Source organism: Cornus florida, unplaced genomic scaffold (genome assembly GCF_030987335.1).
Source record: "Cornus florida cultivar Cherokee Brave unplaced genomic scaffold, ASM3098733v1 CherokeeBrave_3.0.0_Hap2_Chr06, whole genome shotgun sequence".
Taxonomy (NCBI): domain Eukaryota; kingdom Viridiplantae; phylum Streptophyta; class Magnoliopsida; order Cornales; family Cornaceae; genus Cornus; species Cornus florida.
The window spans coordinates 41,864,921-41,885,730 of NW_026775576.1; the positions used below are offsets into that span (position 1 = coordinate 41,864,921).

General features: G+C 36.6%; 1 protein-coding gene across 1 annotated transcript; it reads right to left on the bottom strand.

The window, feature by feature from the left end:
- Positions 1 to 2,565: 2,565 nt before the first annotated feature.
- Positions 2,566 to 3,916, bottom strand: LOC132313985 (uncharacterized). The gene is made up of 2 exons (XM_059812913.1): positions 3,052 to 3,916; positions 2,566 to 2,834 (listed from the first exon to the last, which is right to left on the bottom strand). Exons 1-2 carry the CDS (start codon positions 3,914 to 3,916, stop codon positions 2,566 to 2,568), a joined length of 1,134 nt encoding a protein of 377 aa, XP_059668896.1.
- Between the last annotated feature and the right edge of the window lie 16,894 nt (positions 3,917 to 20,810).

Below are 20,810 nucleotides of genomic sequence, written 5' to 3' on the forward strand. Positions count from 1 at the left end.
TATGTTCTCTTTTGTGCCACGACATATAAGCCTAGTCCTGTTACATAATCCATTTCCAGGATCTAAATTTCTTAGTAAAAGTATAGGACAATTAATTTTCAATGTTAGTTTATGAGATGGAAGGCCATTTGGGAGTAAAGATTCAGAAATTCTTCTTGGTAGTAGGTACCAGCATCATCATTTGCTTTATCAAAGCTATAGTATGTTGAAGATTCTCCCAGGAAACGTTCAATGAGCTGACCGTTTATTTTATCAACAAAATCATTTCTTGTTGCTAAAATTGCTCGATTAGTAATGTATTCCGCTAAGTGAGAATTTTCTTGAAGGGACGGAAATATAGCATCTATCAATGCATTTTCAGAGTTTTCTTCAATTACAGAGTTTATAACTATCTCTTTCGGTAGTTGAATCGTGTTGTCTAATAAAGTCAGCTCCTCTCCGTCGCCTACTTGTAGTAAAAATTCTGTAAATGATTGATCATTCTTGCTCTCATTTTCTTTTTCAATTGTATTTTCTTTATTTTTTTCCATAATTTAGACTTTACCAGACTTGCTTCAATAGTTTCAGCTCTAGTCGCTCGAGGTAGTACGGGTAACACTTGTCTGAAATCTCTGCCAAAAACCACAACTTTTCCTCCAAAAGATAAATTATTGCCAAGTAAATCTTGTAGAGTTCTATCAACTGCTTTAATTGCGTAACGTTTAGCCATTGGTGCTTCATCCCAAATAATTAGTTTGGTTTTTCGTAAGAGTTCTGCGGTTGAACTTTGCTTTGAAATGTTACAAGTAGTTGACTCGTCAGCTATGATAGGAATCTTAAATCTTGAATGTGCAGTCCTACCACCTGGTAATAATGAAGAAGCCACTCCAGAAGTTGCAGTTGCAAGTGCAATTCCATGTTCAGATCTAACCTTCACAAGTAATGCACTGTACAAATACGTTTTTCCTGTACCCCCTGGCCCATCAATGAAGAAGATGTTTGGTTGATTTGAGATTATGCATTCAAGTATAGTCTTATATGCATTTTGTTGCTCATTGTTAAGATTTACTATTGCATTGTAATCGTCAAACGGAGTAACAATAGCCATTTCATTGCTGATCTCTCTAGAGGAATCATAACTATTGGAATCATTCGCATAATCAATATTTGGCAAATCGTAATCATTTATATTTCGGCCCATGCTTATTAAAGAGTTTTCTATGTTCTTAAGTGTTTCCATGAGTTGGTAGTCAGGGGAAGAATTAGGGTTGGGTAAAAATCTTCTGACATAGCTTCAAAATAGTCATCCCAAAGTTTTCTAACATTACTTGGGTCACAGAAAACTAATAAAGTTGCAAAAAACCTTCGAAGAGCCGTTGGCATTTGGAAGCACACAGCATTGTTGAGGCACTCAACAATGCTATTATCGCTTTTAAGGAGACCTCTTCTTTCTGCCGACTCTTTAAATGTTACACATTGGAGACCATTAACATATAATAAATCTTTATATGATGTTGGTCCACGCACGTGGTTTAACAATAATCTTAAATAATACCTTTCTCCTTCAGAAGGGTTGGCAACATTAACTCGTCCTATTACCGCCTTGTGGTGTCTGGGACTCCAACATTTATTTTGCTTGTTCCAAACATAATGCTCCGGAATCTCCTTATACAAATAGTCTCTACTTATTTCAGATATAGAGTTTAAATGAAAGAATTCCGTCAACATTGTACATGATATATCTTCAGAACGAATGATATATTCTAGTTTTTTGTTCTCCCAATACCAAACTGTGTGTTTATTTGGAAGGTGTAATTGGAGGTAGGTAACCGAAGGATACATCTCATTTAAGTTAAACTCATAAAGTCTCCACATTGCTTCTTGGGGTGATACCCATCGTGCATCCTGATATTCTTTTATTTCATCTACGAAATTCCCTCCATCAACATTTGAGATGTAAATCGCAACACGATCATGTCCCTTGTATATATATTTATAGAGATACTTTACTGCTATTATTCCTGAGCATATCTCGACATTTATATAGCAGTCATATCTCTCTAAAAGATATGGATTATAAGGAACAACCCATCTGTTATTTAACATTGCATTACGCACAAAGACTATTTGGCTGTCTTTTCTTCTTCTATATATGGGGTATGAATCTTTACCTTGAATCGTATGTTCGACAAATTTACGTGGATAAAGATTTTTACATTTCCCATCCTTCATGCATGCATTCTTTTTGTTGAGATCTTCGCAAGGACCATGAATCATATGTTTCACTACTTTCCGATAAAGTGATGGATTTTCATTCTTAGAAGGAATTTCTACACAAACCAATTTGTCGTATTGTTCTGCATTTGTAATTTTGAATTCAGGTTGAAATATGAGCAATATGTGTGCGTGTGGCAAACCTCTTTTTTAAAACTTAATCACATGAACATGCGCTACCACTTTTCCAAATATCGATCTTTTAAATAATTGTTGCTTCACGTCATATAGCTTTGCTCTGAACACTCTAGCTATTAAATCTGGTCTATCTTGTGGTAATTGTCCAAATTTCAGTTCGTCGCGAATTTCTTTCTAATCAGGATTACAAGTCATTGTAATAAAAAGGTTTGGTTTTCCGAATCTCTGAACCAAACACATGGCATCAAAGTATCGTCTACGCATATCCCTAGGTCCTCCTATGAAAGAAGCGGGAAGAGCAACCCATTTTTCAACTTTATCTCCTCTAGATTCTCCTGCCACAATGCTATCAACAATTCCTTGGTATAATTCAGATCGAATATGTGATTGTTGTGTCCGGTAGTAATCTAAACGAGTCGATTCAAGCTTAATGTACATATCAACTACATATTGTCGCAAAAGTCTTCCAGCATATAATAGAATTGATCGTTCTTTTTCACGTATTTGGAATTTGTAGCAATAATATTATCTGCACGAAACCTTTTTTGTTCTTCTTGCTGCATCATTGTAAAATAATTTATTAAAGTTCTTGAAATATCACTTCAACATATATGTGAATCAATTTTGTTTATTTAAATAATATATTGCAATAAGATTTACCTTGTTCAACTCTTGTTGCAATATCATGTTCAAAAATATCTTCTTCACACGTAACATGTTGAACGATACTTGGTTGATGTCGTGTTTTGATATTACGATGCCATCCAATTTCACCAAATGGAAATAATAAAGGGTATTGTAATGAATCATAACATCCAAAGTAGTGCCTTACTCTATGTCTTCTTCCTGAGTGTGCAGTAACAATTATATCTCGTTCTAAACGTGTATTTGAATTTGTTCCTTCTATCCACACAGCTGCAACTTGGTCCGATGAGGGTGAATTGTAAACTCTTTGGTCTAGGCGAACATCATTTTTTATCATGATCTCATAACTCTCTTGGACAGGAATATCTTTTAGCCTTCGGAAAAACTGTTCGTATAGATTTGCAGATAATATGTCCATTAACTTTACGACAATTGGCTCTTCCAAATTTGCATCTTTAAGAATTCTCATTCTATTTTGAAATTCATTATCAGTGTCGTAGAAGTATAATTGGAGGTAACACGGTCCATTATCTCCAAGTGTAAGTGATGGTAATTCATGGTATACTTGACCTTGTGCACGAAAAGTATAGATCCCGGTCTTCATATTTGATAAATTTTTATCAAGACGGACTCCAAATGATGTAAAGGAGAATATACTATTATAGGCACGCAAGTGACGGCAAAAGTCTACAGATAATGCACTTTGGGTTGTGAACAATTCATATAAATCGTTAGGCACATTCGTAGACATTAGGACTACTTCACCATTTGAGCAACAGAAACTTGGAGGTTCGTATTCAAATTTTTTTGCATAACAAAATTCACATTGTGGGACCTTCTTCAACTCATGGGACATTGTGTCATTATATGGTTTTTCCATCTCCACTCGTTTTCTTTTCTTTATTGAATTTCTTACGTTTTGAATATGGTTGTCTCTTTGGTCAGGTGACAAACTTGCATATCTATTTCTGTAATATGCGTTCAATCTAGCACGTCTATTATCGTGTCTCATTGAATTGTTTCACCTAATAATAGAAAATATAAAGTAAATAGAGATGGTGTTTCCATATGAAATATATATGTCTAATTGAATAGTTCACCTTACAAAGATGGTCTTATTACAACTAATTAAAAATAGAAAAAAAAAAAAAAAATTAAGTTGGTTTTTTCATATATAAAATCTATGTGTCTAATTGAACGGTCCAGCATACAAAGATCTATCGCGTCTATTATTGTGTCTATAATTGTTCCTCCTAATAATAGAAAATAAAAAGTAACTAAAAATAGTGCTTCCATATTAAATATATATGTCTAATCCACCTTACAAAGATGATATTGTTACATCTAATAGTAGAAAATATAAAGTAAATTAAGAGGGGTGTCTTAATATAAAATCTATGTGTCTAATTGAATAGTCAACCATACAAATATGATATATATATATATTCTAATTACAAGCTTTTATGCATTCTATATATTCATTGAAATGAAATAAGAAAGTAGCTTTACTGGTAAGGAAAAATAAACTATTCAAGACCCTAATAAATGGTTTAATATTTAATGCACCAAAAAAAAAAAAAAGACCACAAAAGTCAACATAATAAAAGAATTTTTATTAACTAAAAGCTAGCTAAAAAAAATTTAAATTGAAAAGCATTAATTTTCCACTCACTTGTAAATTTTATCCCCTTTATTTGAAATTAGTAATGTATTTTGTTCGACCTGCATACGTCATTGATATAAGCATAATAAGGTTAGTATTTTAAAAAAAAAAAAAAAGAAAAAAAAAAAAGAAGGAAAGAGGCATGAAAAACAACATACAATATATAGTCACACATCAAGTCATGAACATAAACTTATTTTCCATGTTATAGTTTTTCTCATGCAATAATTTATATCTCATGCAATAATTTATAGTGAAAAAAGTTCAATATAGTATACGAAACAAAGATAAAGGTCAGAAAAGGAAAAAAAAAATTACTTATAAATGACCAGATTAAACAAACTACATTCTGTGCCAGGTTTAGAAATGCCAAGTGTTCGAACCGCTTCTTGTCTGGGCCAAATCACTTGGTAGAACTGAACAATTAAAATATATGTGATCAATTGAGAGAACACTACACCATCTATCGTTTGGCAAACTTGGTAATAATCAATCAATGTTGCAAATATGCGCAGTAACTACAAATTTAAACAGAAAAAAACAAAAAACAAAAAAAAAAAAAAAAAAAAAAAATCTTGTTATTGTTATTTTTAACCAATGCTCTATGAATTTCACTTAGATGTATTGTAAACAAAATGTCATTCAATAGGTATTAAATTTTTTTTTTTTTTTTTTTTCCTAAATTAAGCCAACGATGTTAATATTAAAGAGAAATTATTTACTTCAAAAGTAACAAACTTTCAAAATCGAATACAATACAGGCGATTGATTTTCAATACTACGACCCAAAACGTTGAAATCATGCCCTAATTCTTTACGGATCCAAATCAGAATTGTTCTTTAATTCAAATTTAAACATACCTTTAAAAAAAAAAATTTAAGGGTTTTGAGTTGTAATCTGATATGCATGAACCAAAAGAATGAGAACATCATAAATAATTCTGAATTATGGTCAACAAACTTCACATAATTAAGAAACATAATAGGAAAATAAAATTCAAACATTGTATCCTCAAAAACAAAAATTTAAATATAAATAACACAAAATAGAGATTGAAACATACCTTAAGCCAAAATAGGCCTTAAGTTATGCGCTTCAACCAAATACCGACTTTTAAAGTAAAGTTAGATAGTAAATGTTGAAAGAGAATATGGGCAGAAGAAGCAAGAGGGGTAGAAGAAGCGAGAAAGGTAGAATGAGAGAGGCAAGATTTAATCCGCCGATTATATATAAGGTTCTTCAGACACCAACAATCGAGTAGACATGAAAAAAGAAGACGTATCAGTTTGATTGATATTGTTTCGAAACAATGAAAAAAAAAAAAAGAATTTTTTTAATTTTGTTTCAAAGAAGAAAGGAATAAAAAAAATTAAAATTAAAATAAATAAATAAACTGCTGAGTAAGAAGATGTGTCGATTTGAACAATTGAAACTAATGGAAAAGAAAAATTACACAATCTCTTGAAGAACTCTTTGGTATATATAGTTGACCAAATGCCAGTGATGCAGAAGACGAGCACCAGAACACGGCAGGCTGGAGATCACCGGAAACACCAGATCCGGCAAGCTGCGTGGGTTTTCCGGCTGATATTTAAGACGGAGATGAGAGAATGTGAGATCTGAAAAGAGTATTTGTGAAGAATGAAACGACGGGACAATTCTCAACTGTCAAATGGAGTGAGACGACGAGTGCTGTTATAAGAGCGCTCAAAGCTACGTTGAATTTCCAGGCATTGGATTTTTATTGGTTAGATGATTTGTTTCTTGAGATTTGATTGGCTCCAGGCATTAGAAAATATATATATATATATATATATATATATATATCGTGTCATTACTGCTCGAAGACTGATTCTTGATTGGATCTGCCGGCGTCTTTCATCAGGCCGCTGGCTGAGCCGCGGATTGATCATTTAAAGGTTGTAACATCGCCTCACAGAGCTTAACCGGATGGTTGTTGGTGGCTACCACATGTTTGGTCTAGGATTCTAAACTTAGATTGTAACGACCTGCTCCACCACATGGTATGATATTGTCCGCTTTGGGCCTGAACCCGCACAGTTTTGCTCTTGGGCTTCACCCCAAAATGCCTCATACCAATTAGAGGTGACACACTTACATATAAGCACTCACCTTTCCTCTACCCAGGCGATGTGGGACTGTGCACCCGTAGCTCGCCAGTGTGGTAGCCTGACAGTGTCTCTCGTACCCGTCCACGGCACATCCGCCCACAAGGTCATCACAATCCACCCCCTTGGAGGCCACATGGTATGATATTGTCCGCTTTGGGCCTGAACCCGCACGGTTTTGCTCTTAGGCTTCACCCCAAAAGGCCTCATACCAATTGGAGGTGACACACTTACATATAAGCACTCACCTTTCCTCTACCCAGGCGATGTGGGACTGTGCACCCGTAGCTCGCCAGTGTGGTAGCCTGACAGTGTCTCTCGCACCCGCCCACGGCACACCCGCCCACAAAGTCATCACAATCCACCCCCCTTGGAGGCCCGACGTCCCCGTCGGCACACTTCCGGCTGGGTCAGGCTCTGATACCATTTGTAACAACCCACTCCACCACATGGTATGATATTGTCCGCTTTGGGCCTGAACCCGCACGGTTTTGCTCTTGGGCTTCACCCTAAAAGGCCTCATACCAATTGGAGGTGACACACTTACATATAAGCACTCAACTTTCTCTACCCAGGCGATGTGGGACTGTGCACCCGTAGCTTGCCAGTGTGGTAGCCTGACAGTGTCTCTTGCACCCGTCCACGGCACACCCGCCCACAAGGTCATCACAATCCACCCCCCTTGGAGGCCCGACGTCCCCGTCGGCACACTTCCGGCTGGATCAGGCTCTGATACCATTTGTAACGACCCGCTCCACCACATGGTATGATATTGTCCGCTTTGGGGCCTGACCCAGCCGGAAGTGTGCCGACGGGGACGTCGGGCCTCCAAGGGGGTGGATTGTGATGACCTTGTGGGCGGGTGTGCCATGGGCGGGTGCGAGAGACACTGTCAGGCTACCACACTAGCGAGCTACGGGTGCACAGTCCCACATCGCCTGGGTAGAGGAAAGGTGAAGTGCTTATATGCAAGCGTGTCATCTCTAATTGGTTTGAGGGCTTTTGGGGTGAAGCCCAAGAGCAAAATCGTGTGGGTTCAGGCCCAAAGCGGACAATATCATACCATGTGGTGGAGCAGGTCGTTACATAGATTGACTTTATTCACTTGCATGGGCTGGGTATGTCCAGCCTGTTTGCGAATTTAACCTATTGGGCCTCCTTGTAATTACTGTTCATTTTAATATATACATTTACCTTCACAAAAAAAAAAAAATCCCGGTAAATGAACACTTTATTTCTTTTAAAACTCTTCATTTTTCTATTATAAAAAAAAGGGTTAATTGTCTCGACACTTGTTTGGAAATAATTTGCATTATGTCCTTTATCTTTGTTTGCAAGTATCTTTGTTTGGAAGCATATAATTTTGTGATTTAATCAAATTGATAGGATCACTACAAATTTTTATGATTCAATAACGGAAGTAATTTTAAAAAATGAAGTAATTATCAGAGTTCTAACCATGTATTTCAATTTGCATACAAGTCTTTCTAAAGAGAATTTTTTTTCTTCACAAAGATGACAAGAGATAGAGATGGATTCATACACACATTTTATTATGTTAAGAAGTTCTCACCGAATATGTATTTTAATTTAGAAACAACTATTTATACAGTCATGACAACTCTTTGAGATAACTCTTCAAAAAAACATTACATTAAAATAACTTCTTATATATTATATATTCTCTATCAAACGCAATTAATCAATTAATAATATCAATGAACATTTATTTTATATTACATTTAATAAAAACATAATATATATTACATTAGAAAAAGTCTTGATCATTCCATTTTGTTTAAGAACATGGAGAATATTCCTCTGATGGATCCTCCTCTTCACTATCATCAGAACTTATGTGGATGACACTATTGTGCGATGTCTCGATTGCTTCTACTAACTCAGTCAACCTTTGTATTTCTTGTAAAAGAACTTTGAAACCAATATCAATTTTATGATTCAACTCGGACAATATCCTTTCCTATATATAAAATGGTGGTGAAGTAGAGCTGCATGCTGTAGGGTTGTCCCAAAGTAGTGGTCTTTTTTCAAACGGTACTTCTTTTGGTGTCATCTGTACTTTCTTACCATTTTTTTAAGATGCCATCTACAGTGTGAAATATTAATTTGTTAGAAACTCACAATTAAAATTATAAAAAGAAATAATGAGAGACATAAAAAGTTTTTAGAGGTGAGAATAATTGGAACCTAAATATTAAATTTATTTAAGAAATATAGTGCACTTACAATGTTGGAGAAAAAGTTTTTGCAAGAAAAACATAAGATGAAAGAGTTTTTTTTCTTAAGAACATATCACATGACAGAGTTTTAGAAACATAAACTCTTCACAATAGGGGTCTTAACTGTTGATGTCTTTTAGAAATTACGTTGAAGAAAGTTAATTTTTTTTTTCAAAAGGTATATAATTAAAGTTTATTTTTGAATAAAAAAATCTAGAATATGGGTAGAAGAAGCACGACAGTACTATTAGTGCCACAAATTTCACAAAGCTAACCACTAACAATGAATGCACACCTTTCTAGTGTCAAAAATGTGCCCAACAGAAACAATTAAAGAATTCAAGGACTATAAAACATAACGTTTTGAAATTCATTTAGTCACAGGAAAAATAAATAAAAAATAAAAAAATAGTAGGGTTACGGATCCAAATCAGAATTGTTCTTTAATTCAAATTTAAACATACGTTTAAAAAAAAAAAAAAAAAAAAAAATTTAAGGGTTTTGAGTTATAATCTGATGTGCATGAACCAAAAGAATGAGAACATGATGAATAATTCTGAATTATGGTCAACAAACTTCACATAATTAAGAAACATAATAGGAAAATAAAAGTCAAACATTGTATCCTCAAAAACAAAAATATAAATAACACAAAATACAGATTGAAACATACCTTAAGCCAAAATAGGCCTTGAGTTATGCGCTTCAACCAAATACAGACTTTTGAAGTAGAGTTAGATAGTAAATGTTGAAAGAAGATATGAGTAGAAGAAGCAAAAGGGGTAGAAGAAGCGAGAAAGGTAGAATGAGAGAGGCAAGATCCAATTTGCCGATTATATATAAGGTTCTTCAGACACCAACAACTGAGTAGACATGAAAGAAAAGACGTGTCGGTTTGATTGATACTGTTTCAAAACAATGGAAAAAAAAAGGAATTTTTTTAATTTTTTTTCAAAGAAGAAGGGGATAAAAAAAATAAAATAAAATAAAAACTGCCGAGTAAGAAGATGTGTCGGTTTGAACAATTGAAACTAATGGAAAAGAAAAATTACACGGTCTCTTGAAGAACTCCTTGGTATATATAGCTGACCAAATGCCGGTGATGCAGAAGGCGAGCACCAGAAAACGGCGGAGTCCGGCACTGTGAGACTCCGTCAGAGGGCTGGAGATCACCGGAAACACCAGATTCGGCGAGCTGCGTAGGTTTTCTGGTGGATATTTAGGATGGAGATGAGAGAGTGTGAGATCTGAAAAGAGTATTTGTGAAGAACGAAACGACGGGACAATTCTCAACTGTCATAAAAGCGCTCAAAGCTACGTTTAATTTCCACGCGTCGGTTTTTTATTAGTTAGATGATTTGTTTCTTGAGACTTGATTGGCTCAGGACTCTTGCCGTATATATTCATTCAAGAAGAAGAAACAAAAAAGTGTATATAAAAATTAAAATAGAATCCACATTTATAGGGTAAATAGATATGTCTGTGTGTGTATATGTATATATATATCTGTGTATGTATATATATATAATTTGTAAATTTTCAACTGTCTAAGGTTATTTTAGTCTTTTAATCTAATTCTTTAAACAAATGGGTTGGTTTGACAAATTCAAAGGGTGATTAAGTCATTTTACAACATATCAGAACCCTTCAACTAACGGTTGGGGTGTTAGTGAAAAACGGAGCAAAAGTTTGCTATGTGAGTGATAATTATTTTCGAAAGATGTTTGAAGGTGATATTTAGACAAACCTGAAGGGGTGTCAATGAAATTAACCCCTTTTTTTTTTGCCAAAGATAAAGCAAGTATGTTGAGAGAAGGTAATGTTACTGAGAACTAAGTTTACTAATGATCTTTGTTAACTTTAGCGTTTTTTAATTTTTTTTTTCTAGGGCAAGAATAAGAGAGATTTTGTTAAATTGCTAAAGTCAAAGGTTACACTCAGAGACATCATCAATAAAAGCATTTTCCTCCTCTTAATAGCAGTGAATCCATGAGCCTCCAAATTGCATTTCCTCCTTATCCAGCATAGCTTCAGCTCAAAGGATTTTTCCTTACTGGCTTAGGGTCAAGAAATTTATTTAAAAAAGACACGTATGATTGTCTATTCTTGTCTTGGAAAACAAAATGAGAGGGTAAAAGAGATTGATCAATGACTAATGTGCAAGGGATGAATTAGACATGAGTTGTAAAAAAGCGATGCGCAAAGAGGGGTTATAGAGAAAGATAACAACCAATAAAAGAAATTAAGGCTACATATTAATGAAATGGGAATAGAATGCAAATAAAAATGAAATGAGATTCGCAAAGGATTGGAATGATTATTCTCATTCTTCTATAATTTTTTTTAAAAGAAATAGCGGTGACGGTGACAGTGGTGGTGGTACCAATGGGGATGATGGAAGGCTCTTGTCTCCATACTAGAGTCAAACCCTAGCCATCACTTAATTTATGTCCTCACAAGCTTTCCAAAATCAATAAGTTCAAAACTTATTAAAAAAAAAAAATCAAAATGCAAGTTACCACATTCCACGCACAAGTAAGGTTGAATCCACATGAACCATGTCCTAGAATTCAAGTCTAAATAGCATATGACATGTCATGTCCTCAATATGCAATTTATACACAAAGTAAGAATATTTTACAACAATTGAGCCACATTACCATCCTAAACCACAAGTACTAAATAAGTTTCAATTTAGTAACAAGATTTCAAGGTAAACAATTGTAATATTCTAACAAGCTATATACCTACATAAGATATGCTTAAACAAGTTATGCAAGTCAATGATATTCTATATCATGCTAAGTCCAATTACCATTTCAAGAGGCCCCAAGTACTAATTCTACATCTAATTAGTAATATGGTCACAAGGTAATTAATTTCACTACTTTTCAAGGGATTTTCAACCTAATATGAAAAGTCTCTAAATTTTAAATCAATCCCAAATAGACTCCAACTAATATATGTTAAGGAATATAACATAGTCTTCACATATATCACATCAAATATCGAATCATAGGATTAAAATACTAAAAATAAAATTAATTAAACTCATTAATTAATTTTCTCTAGATTTCCAAATAACTCCAAATGTCCTCAATTTTACATAGGTTGAAGAACATATCAAGGCCTATTTTTATAATACATTAAAAGTTGATTTCATGCTTGATACAACTATGTGAATTAATCTTACACAAAAGATAAATATTAAATAAAATTTACATTTCTTATTCAAATGCTCCCAATTTAATATATGTTGACATACATACTAAGGCCTAATTTACTAGCATGCCACAATTTAATTATAAGGTACACACCTTCATAAGAATTAAATCTTAAATATAGAAAATAATTAAATTAAATTCTAAAACTTGAACAAAGGCATGCTTACAAGTTGTATATGCTTATATAACAATCAATACAACATTAATATAAACCTAAGACACCCTTACCTCAATTTGAGATGAAAATCTCAAAAGCTACCAAAATGACACGGTTCCGAATCCGATAATACTTCGGGGTTTTGTCGGGGACAACGCCGTGAACATAAAACTCCAAGGAGAACCTACCAAAACCTAACTTAACCTCAAATCCGAACTCAAAAAATGGCCAAAAATGGGTTCTAATAAGGGGGAAAGATGCGCGTAGTCAAGACAAACACAAAACACAAAAGCACTAAGACTTCTTAATAAGGGGAGGAAGTTTTAATTGAGAGAAGAAGGGTGGCTGCCCCCCTTAGGCTGCCATGGCAGCTGCTGGTCATGCATGAAGAGAGGAGAAGGTCAAAAATGAAATGTCTCACCCCCCTTTTATAGGAAAACCCTAAAAGTGCCTCGAAAGGACCTCGCCGGGTTCGGAAAAGTGGAATTTGAGTAGACGTGCTCAAATGACAAAACTCCGTGACCGAAAAAGAACCAAAATGAGAAAATATGAACAACGAAAGAAATGACATCAAAAACTAAGTTCCGAATAGAGAGATATGTTCTGAATAAGTTCGGAGGCAACTAGGGCCAGAAACCCTGAAACTGGGGGAAAATGACCAGAAGGCAATTCTAAGAGTACACGACTCCACAAAAAGTGAAAATGAATCATGTACGAGGATTTAGGGTCAAAACAAGGTATTTTTGTAATAACTTTCATTAATTGCACAATAGCTCCTCTAAAAAGAGAAAACTGCACTAATGTCCCAGAATGAAAATATCTTCCAAAAATATTTTCTTAAAAACCCCTGAAATAAAATATTTCCAAAAGATATTTACGAAAAAAACCCTAAGAAACAAAAATGTTTCTAAAGAACTTTGCATCTATACCCCTATGGATACCGAGAGCAACGAGAGTACTTTCCGACAAAAATAAAGATGCGTATTTCATGGAAACCACTTAGAATGAAGATATATGAAGTCAAAAACCAACTCCGAGCACAAAAAGTGAGGTTATGCCAACAAAGTGACAAACAGGGAAAAAGACAAAATAGGGAAAAGGACGAAAAGTGAATAGTGTCGAAAAACGAAAAATGTGAAAATGACTCGGTCCTTAAAGGAAGTTGTCAATTCAAAGGAAAGAGTCTCAGAAACCATTTCTGAGCACTCGAGACGACACTAAATGATGAGAAACTGAACTTAGAAAAAAACATTTCAACGAAAAAAATTCATCCGTGAAATTTTGAAGAAAAAGGAAAGGAAGGAAATGATCGGGTCATTACATATTCTTATTTATCCTTTTGTATTCTATGTTCATTTATTGCCAATTTGTTTTTTATATCCCCGTGTGTTCGGGCGTGGGTCTGGCTAACCCGGATTCAAAAATCTGGGGGTATTTCAGTTGGTATTAGAGCACTCCAAGTTCAAGCGTGCTTAGGAGTGTCTTTTGTTATGTGACTTCCACATTGCGTCTCATAAAACTTAGAGCCAATATTAGGATTCGTTGTACTCTATTTACAGTTCGTTAAGAAGAGTTGATGTCAACTATATTCTGTAATCACAAAATGGTTGGCATTAGGAAGAGGATGGGGTCCAAGGCGAAATCAATAAAGTCCCAAAGAAGTAAAGGAGTACGTTATCGATTTCTTTGCCAGAAGGCAGAATCAGGGATCGAAGGTTTAGTTCTGGTTAGTGCTACTTTAAAGTATATTGTGATACCCTTCGGATCCGAGACAAGGGTTGATCAAGCCCAGGCCCAAACCCGAGGAAATATCAAACAATTAATATTTAAAAACAAACATGGAATACAAAATGAAATAAGAAATAGTTAACAGATGGAAGAATTCTAAAAATAAAAACCTTTAAAATTAAATACTTAAATCAAACCTCCAATCGTTTAAACAACTCGGGAATCCATCCATTGGACCCCTAATACGAAAAATCCAAACTGAAGTAAAAATAATAAAAACATCCATAACGAAACCATGGAGAGAAGTCCTACGTCGTCGTAAGAGTAAATAAAGATCACTCCTAAGCACGATCAGGTCTAAGTCTGGAACTGACGAGTACCTAAAAAATAGAAGTGGGTCAGGCTCACGAACAAGTTCTATCCTGCTACAATCCAAGTAGAGACTCGATACTCATATACATTCTAACCAACTCAACAATATCTATATAGTCCGTATATATTTATATATCCACACTACAGGACTCTCACTGGACTATGCAGGGGATCTCAACCTGAGTAGAAGGCAACATGCAAAGCACACCTGAGTGGGCATGAGTACCTAAGCCTAACAAGGTACACCTCAACCTAACATATCCAGCTACGCATTCAACTGCATATACGCGCCCTAGCCGTCGACTCTAAGACTCAAGCTCATATCGCGGTACCATAAAAATATATTTAAAGCCCTGTTCTATCCATCCATAAGAAATCTAGTTGGTCATTCAGCTTGTGCAGCTTCTTTGACCTAACATAGATATCCAACAATCTAGTTAGTCATTCAACTTGTGCAGCTTCTTTGACTTAAGTATAAGTAGGATTTATTTTATAATCCATTCCCATATTCCGTATAGGTAGGATGTAGTATTTTGAAACTAATCCAAACCTAGACATGTCACCGTCCCATACCGGTGCATGTAATCCAACAACCAACAGTTGATAAAACACGTAATAAATGTAATTATCAACTATATAGTATATCCAGCAACCGACAGTCAAACATTTAATTGTAAACATCAACTGTTTCATGTTAAACATGCTAAATTTTTTTAATTTAACAGGCCTATTTAATAATACTCCACACAGTTCCATGATTGATAATACAAATCATATATGTAACTTTCAATTAAATCCAAGTAAGCATATCAGATTTTACAAATTTACATGCTTATCTTATAATACCACACAGTTGCTCAGGGGTGAATAAAATAGTTAATGTATGTATACATCATTCATCCATTTATAGGCATATAATCCTTCTGTAGTCCTACATGCTTATAATCCACTACAGAAACATGAACAAAACATAACTCCATTCACAGACAAACTGCTACACATAAGTTGTGCAGTTTAAATCCTCAACCTCTAAGACAGTCTACTAATTTTCCTTAAAATTATGTAAGTTCCAACAACGAACATTACTTGGTTTATTATGAATTGTCAAGCTCTCTGAAGATTGAATTTGATCATAGACCTCAACCAAAACTCCCAATTACAGCTCTTAAACACATCTGTAGCATCAGAAAACCAGTCCGGAACCAACCCAGAGTGTCAAAAACACAACAGGGGAGGAATGAGACTTCTCCCCACAAGGGGAGCCGCCTCCCCTTTGAATGGAGCCGGCTCCGCACCATGTGGAGCGGCCTCCACCATTGATGGAGCCGGCTCCCCCTTGTGGGGAGCCGCCTCTTTGCCTCTCTACTCCAAATCTCCTCTTCTCCTCAAACTCTGTCCCCTCCGGCAACGACCAGTGCATTTATCCTAAATTTCTAAGGCTACAACTAGGTAACCTATGTCCCAACGTGATCCAGAAATAATTCAATGCCTTAATCATTCACCGACGACAATTGGAACAAGAATTATGTAACAAGAAGTTAGAATGCTCAGTTTATCCTTCAAGAACACACGCGGTTCTAACTAAATCCACCATGTGAACCAAAGTAATATTAAGGCTTATCAGAGTGTTATAAACTAACTCAACATGGTATAAATCAGTTTACATGAATTATAAATCCAGTTACATGTATTAATTTATGCATTACATACAAAAGATTTCAAAACAAGCAATATAACACAAGGCTACGTTCAGTTCAAAAATAACAGAGTCATGCAAACCAGTTTACTTTTAATCCTTATACCTTCCTGGAGTTGTATTAGACATGCAAAGAAAACAAGTCAACGGGATAGAGTTAGGATTAGAACTTGCCTTACACCGACGTCCTCCTAAATCCTCCGGCGACTATCTGTTTGCTCCCTCTGGTTTCTCTCTGCCTCCACAACCGTGAACAGGGTTCTAAAACCCTAGGCAGAAACCTTAGATATATATTTATAGGCCAAACTAATTCTAGGCTCAATTAAACCCTAATCTGACTTACTCGGCCCATAAAACAACCAAGGTTATAATCAACGTCGGCTACATATATCAATTGTAACCCTAATGTATCTATATGTATACAACACTAAAAACAGTTTCGTTAAGCCAGAAAATAATAAAATTCAATTAAATAAATTCAATTAAAACAACTAACTAATTAACTATAATTAAATATTCTATTAATTCATAATTAAACTTAAACAATTAATTCAATTAAAATCAATTTAAACAAATAATCAATTACGCAGCTAATCACACAAAATAAAACAAGGCAAACAAATAAAATGCACATAAACAATTAAAAAATGCAACTTAAACAATAAATTAAATATCAGAACTATCCTTTTGAAATTTGGGGTATTACATTCTTCCCCCCTAACAAAAGGAATTTCGTCCTCGGAATTCGCTTTTACCTTCTTCCAAAATTTTAGGAAACTGCGAGCAAATGACATACTCCCGTTCCCAAGTAGACTCAGCCTCATTGTGATGGCTCCACTGGACACGAACTTAAGGGATAACTTTGTTACGAAGAATCTGATCCCGTCGATCGACAATACGACACGGCGGCTCCAAATAAGTTACATCCGGCTGTAACTCAATCTCCCCAACATCGATATGCTGATACCTATCCTCATCTAGCAGAAATTTTCGCAACATGGAAACATGGAATACGTTGTGTACACGATCCAAATTATCCGGAAGTGCCAACCGATAAGCAACAGCTCCAACTCGATTCGTAATCATAAATGGACCGATAAATCGCGGTGACAACTTCCCTTTCTTCCCAAAGCGCATGACTCCTTTCATAGGAGACACTTTGAGTAGAACTTGATCCCCAACCCGAAACTCCAAAGCACGAGTGCGACGATCAGCATAGCTCTTCTGCTTACTTTGGGCAGTACGCATGTGATCCCGAATAAGAACTATCTTCTCAGAAGTATCCTTGATGAACTCAGGACCCAAGAATCTGCTCTCGCCAACCTCCATCCAACAAACAGGCGATCGACACGGTCGGCCGTATAATGCCTCAAATGGTGCCATTCCAACAGTGTTTTGAAAACTATTGTTATAAGCAAACTCCACAAGTAGTAAACAATCCTCCCAGTGGCCCTTGAAATCAAGAACACACGACCTAAGCATATCCTCTATGATCTGATTCACCCCCTCTCAGTCTGTCCATCAGTCTGAGGATGATAAGCAGTACGAAGGTGTAATTCTGTACCCAAAGCCTGCTGAAAACTCTTTCAAAAGCCTGACACAAAGCTCAAATCCCTGTCCGATATAATAGACAATGTAATGCCATGCAACTTTACAATCTCTGAAATGTAAAGTCTCGCCAACTGCTCCGCAGTGAAGTCAGTGCGAATAGGCAAGAAGTGAGCTAATTTCGTCAATCTATCCACGATAACCCAAATGGAATTGTGATCCTTAAAAGAGTTTGGAAATCACTTCACAAAATCTATAGAAATGCTCTCCCATTTCAACTCCAGTATCGGCAGTGGCTGTAGAGCTCCTGGCGGTCTCTAATAATCAATCTTGACCATCTGACAAGTACTACACTGAGAAAAACAAAAAGAGCTAAGTCCTTCTTCATACCTGCCCACCAAAACTGCCGCTTCATATTCTGATACATCTTGTCCCCTCCTGGATGAACAGAGAACTCAGAGTGATGAGTCTCAGTCATCACATCCTTCCTCAAATCATCAGCAGAAGGTACCACTAACCGTCCCTTGTACCTCAAACCTCCATCAGCCCCAACATGGTCAAATGGAACCTCTCCGGAAGCTATCTCTGCAACTTTGTCAATGCACTACTGATCTGTAAGTTGTGCCTTCAAAACCTTGTGAACAATAGAAGGTGTAACTACCATACAAGCCATGAAAACATTCGACAACTCATCCACAGTCTTCCAAGCATTCCACTCAGTAGTGAATAGAGAAGAAAGACTACCGACAGGTCGGCGACTGAGTGCATCTGCCACCACATTCGCTTTCCTTGGATGATACTGTATAGAAAAATGACAGTCTTTTACAAACTCTAACCATCTGCGTTGTCTCATATTCAGCTCCTGCTGAGTGAATAAGTACTGCAGACTCTTGTGATCGCTAAACAACCTGAAGGATTCACCCAACAGATAATGCCTCCAAATACGTAAGGCAAAGACCACAGCTGCCAACTCCAAATCATGTGTTGGATAATTAATCTCATGAGGCTTAAGCTTCCAAGATCCATACAAAATCGGTCGCTCTTCCTGCATCAAAACACATCCAACACCCTGCAATGAAGCATCCGTGTAGATAAGATACTCTATCCCGTTCTATGGGGTAGACAAAACCGGTGCAGAAGTCAACTTAGTCTTTAGCTCATCAAAAGCTTCCTAATAATGTTCATCCCACACGAATCGTACACCCTTCTTAGTCAGATGAGTAAGTGGTCCTGCTATCTTTGAGAATCCCTGGATGAATCTCCTGTAATATCCTACCAAACCAAGAAAACTCTAAATCTCGGTAGGTGATGTAGGCTGTCCCCACTCAACCACCACTGAAACTTTAGCTGGATCCACCCCTATTCCCCTTTCTGACACCACGTGACCCAAAAATTTCACCTCCCGCTGCCAAAATTCACATTTCTCGAACTTGGTATACAACTGGTGCTCACGAAGTGTCTGCAACACAATTCGTAGATGTCTAGCACAATCGTCCTTTGACCTAGAATAGATCAAGATATCATCAATGAAAACAATGATAAACTGATCCACGTAGGCCCTGAAGACTCTATTCATTAAATCCATAAAGACCGATGGTGCATTAGTCAACCCAAACGGCATTACACGAAACTCATAAGATCCATATCTAGTGAGAAACGCTGTCCTCGGAACATCCTGCTCCTGAACCCGAAGTTGATGATATCCAGACTACAGATCAATCTTAGAGAAGTATGTAGCTCCCTTCAACTGATCAAAAAGATCATCAATCCTAGGTAACGGATACTTGTTACGAATAGTAACCTTGTTCAACTCCCTATAATCTATACACAGGCGGAGCGAACCATCATTTTTCTTTACAAATAAAACCGTTACTCCACAGGGTGATATACTCCTGCGGATAAAACCCTGGCTGAGTAGCTGTTGAATCTGATCAGTCAGTTCTCGCATCTCCACTGGTGCCATCCTATACGGTGCCCTAGCAATAGGCGCAGTGCCTGGAGCTAAGTCTATCACAAAGTCAATCTCTCAACTAGGCGGCAACCTTGGAATCTCCTGAAATACATCCGGGAAATCCTGTACAATTGGTATGTTATCCCCTCCGTGTCCTCCTCCATATGGAACAAATTAGTGCTAGTGACCCTGCTAGAACGTGGCATAGTGATGACATACATGTCTTGACCAGGTATGGTAAACACAATAGACCTATCAAAACAATTAACTTAGGCATGGTAGTGAGATAACCAATCCATCCCAAGTATCACATCATAAGTGTGCATGTCCAGGACCAATAGATTGGCTAGAAATCTGAAACTACTAATATCTAGTGTCACAGGCCCATCACTCTCATGAAGAATGGCTGTATCACCTAACGGGGTAGAAATACCCTGTGGTCTACTGCATACCTGAGTCATCATCCCAAACAAAGTAATAAATGATCTAGCTACAAACGAATGTGTAGCACCGGTATTAAATAACACACGTCTAAGTAAACCATAAATAGGAAACTTACCCTTAACGGTCTGAGGTGCCTGCATATCCTATGGCATGGGATTGTACACCCTACCATAATGTAATTGCTGCGGTGCCTGTCCTTGAGGCTGTGGCGGCGCTGGTAAAGTCAGATATGTCTGTCCCTGAATCCGTGGAACCTGTAGAGCTGGTAGAGGTACTAGTGCCCTCTGCCCCTGCTGCACATGTTATCCCTGTCCCTGTCTCTGCCCCTGTCTAGCTGTAAGACACTTCTTGGAAGTGTGACCATACTCTCCACAAGTATAGCAACTACCCTGGAAAGTACCAAATGGCCTCCTCTGTCAGTTAGCCTGTGACTGACCCTGTCCTGCTGTGGTCCTCCATTCTGCTGTCGCTGAATATGTGCCACATCTCTGGGAGTATCTGAACCACCCTTGTGCTTCTTCTAAGGCTGATGTCCCTGGAATTTGCCCTTATTGTTCTGTCGGTGTCCGTTCCCATTCCCTTTCTCAGCTGAATGATTTGCAGAGTCTCTGTCACCCCACT

What these genes read in the sequence shown, in the direction of transcription:
- LOC132313985 (XM_059812913.1), bottom strand. Translation starts at nt 3,916, where the DNA reads ATGGAAAAACCATATAATGACACAATGTCCCATGAGTTGAAGAAGGTC. An exon ending in TGCAACAAGAGTTGAACAAG is followed by an intron (nt 2,835 to 3,051) that starts GTAAATCTTATT and finishes GACAATATGTAG; the next exon opens with TTGATATGTACATTAAGCTT.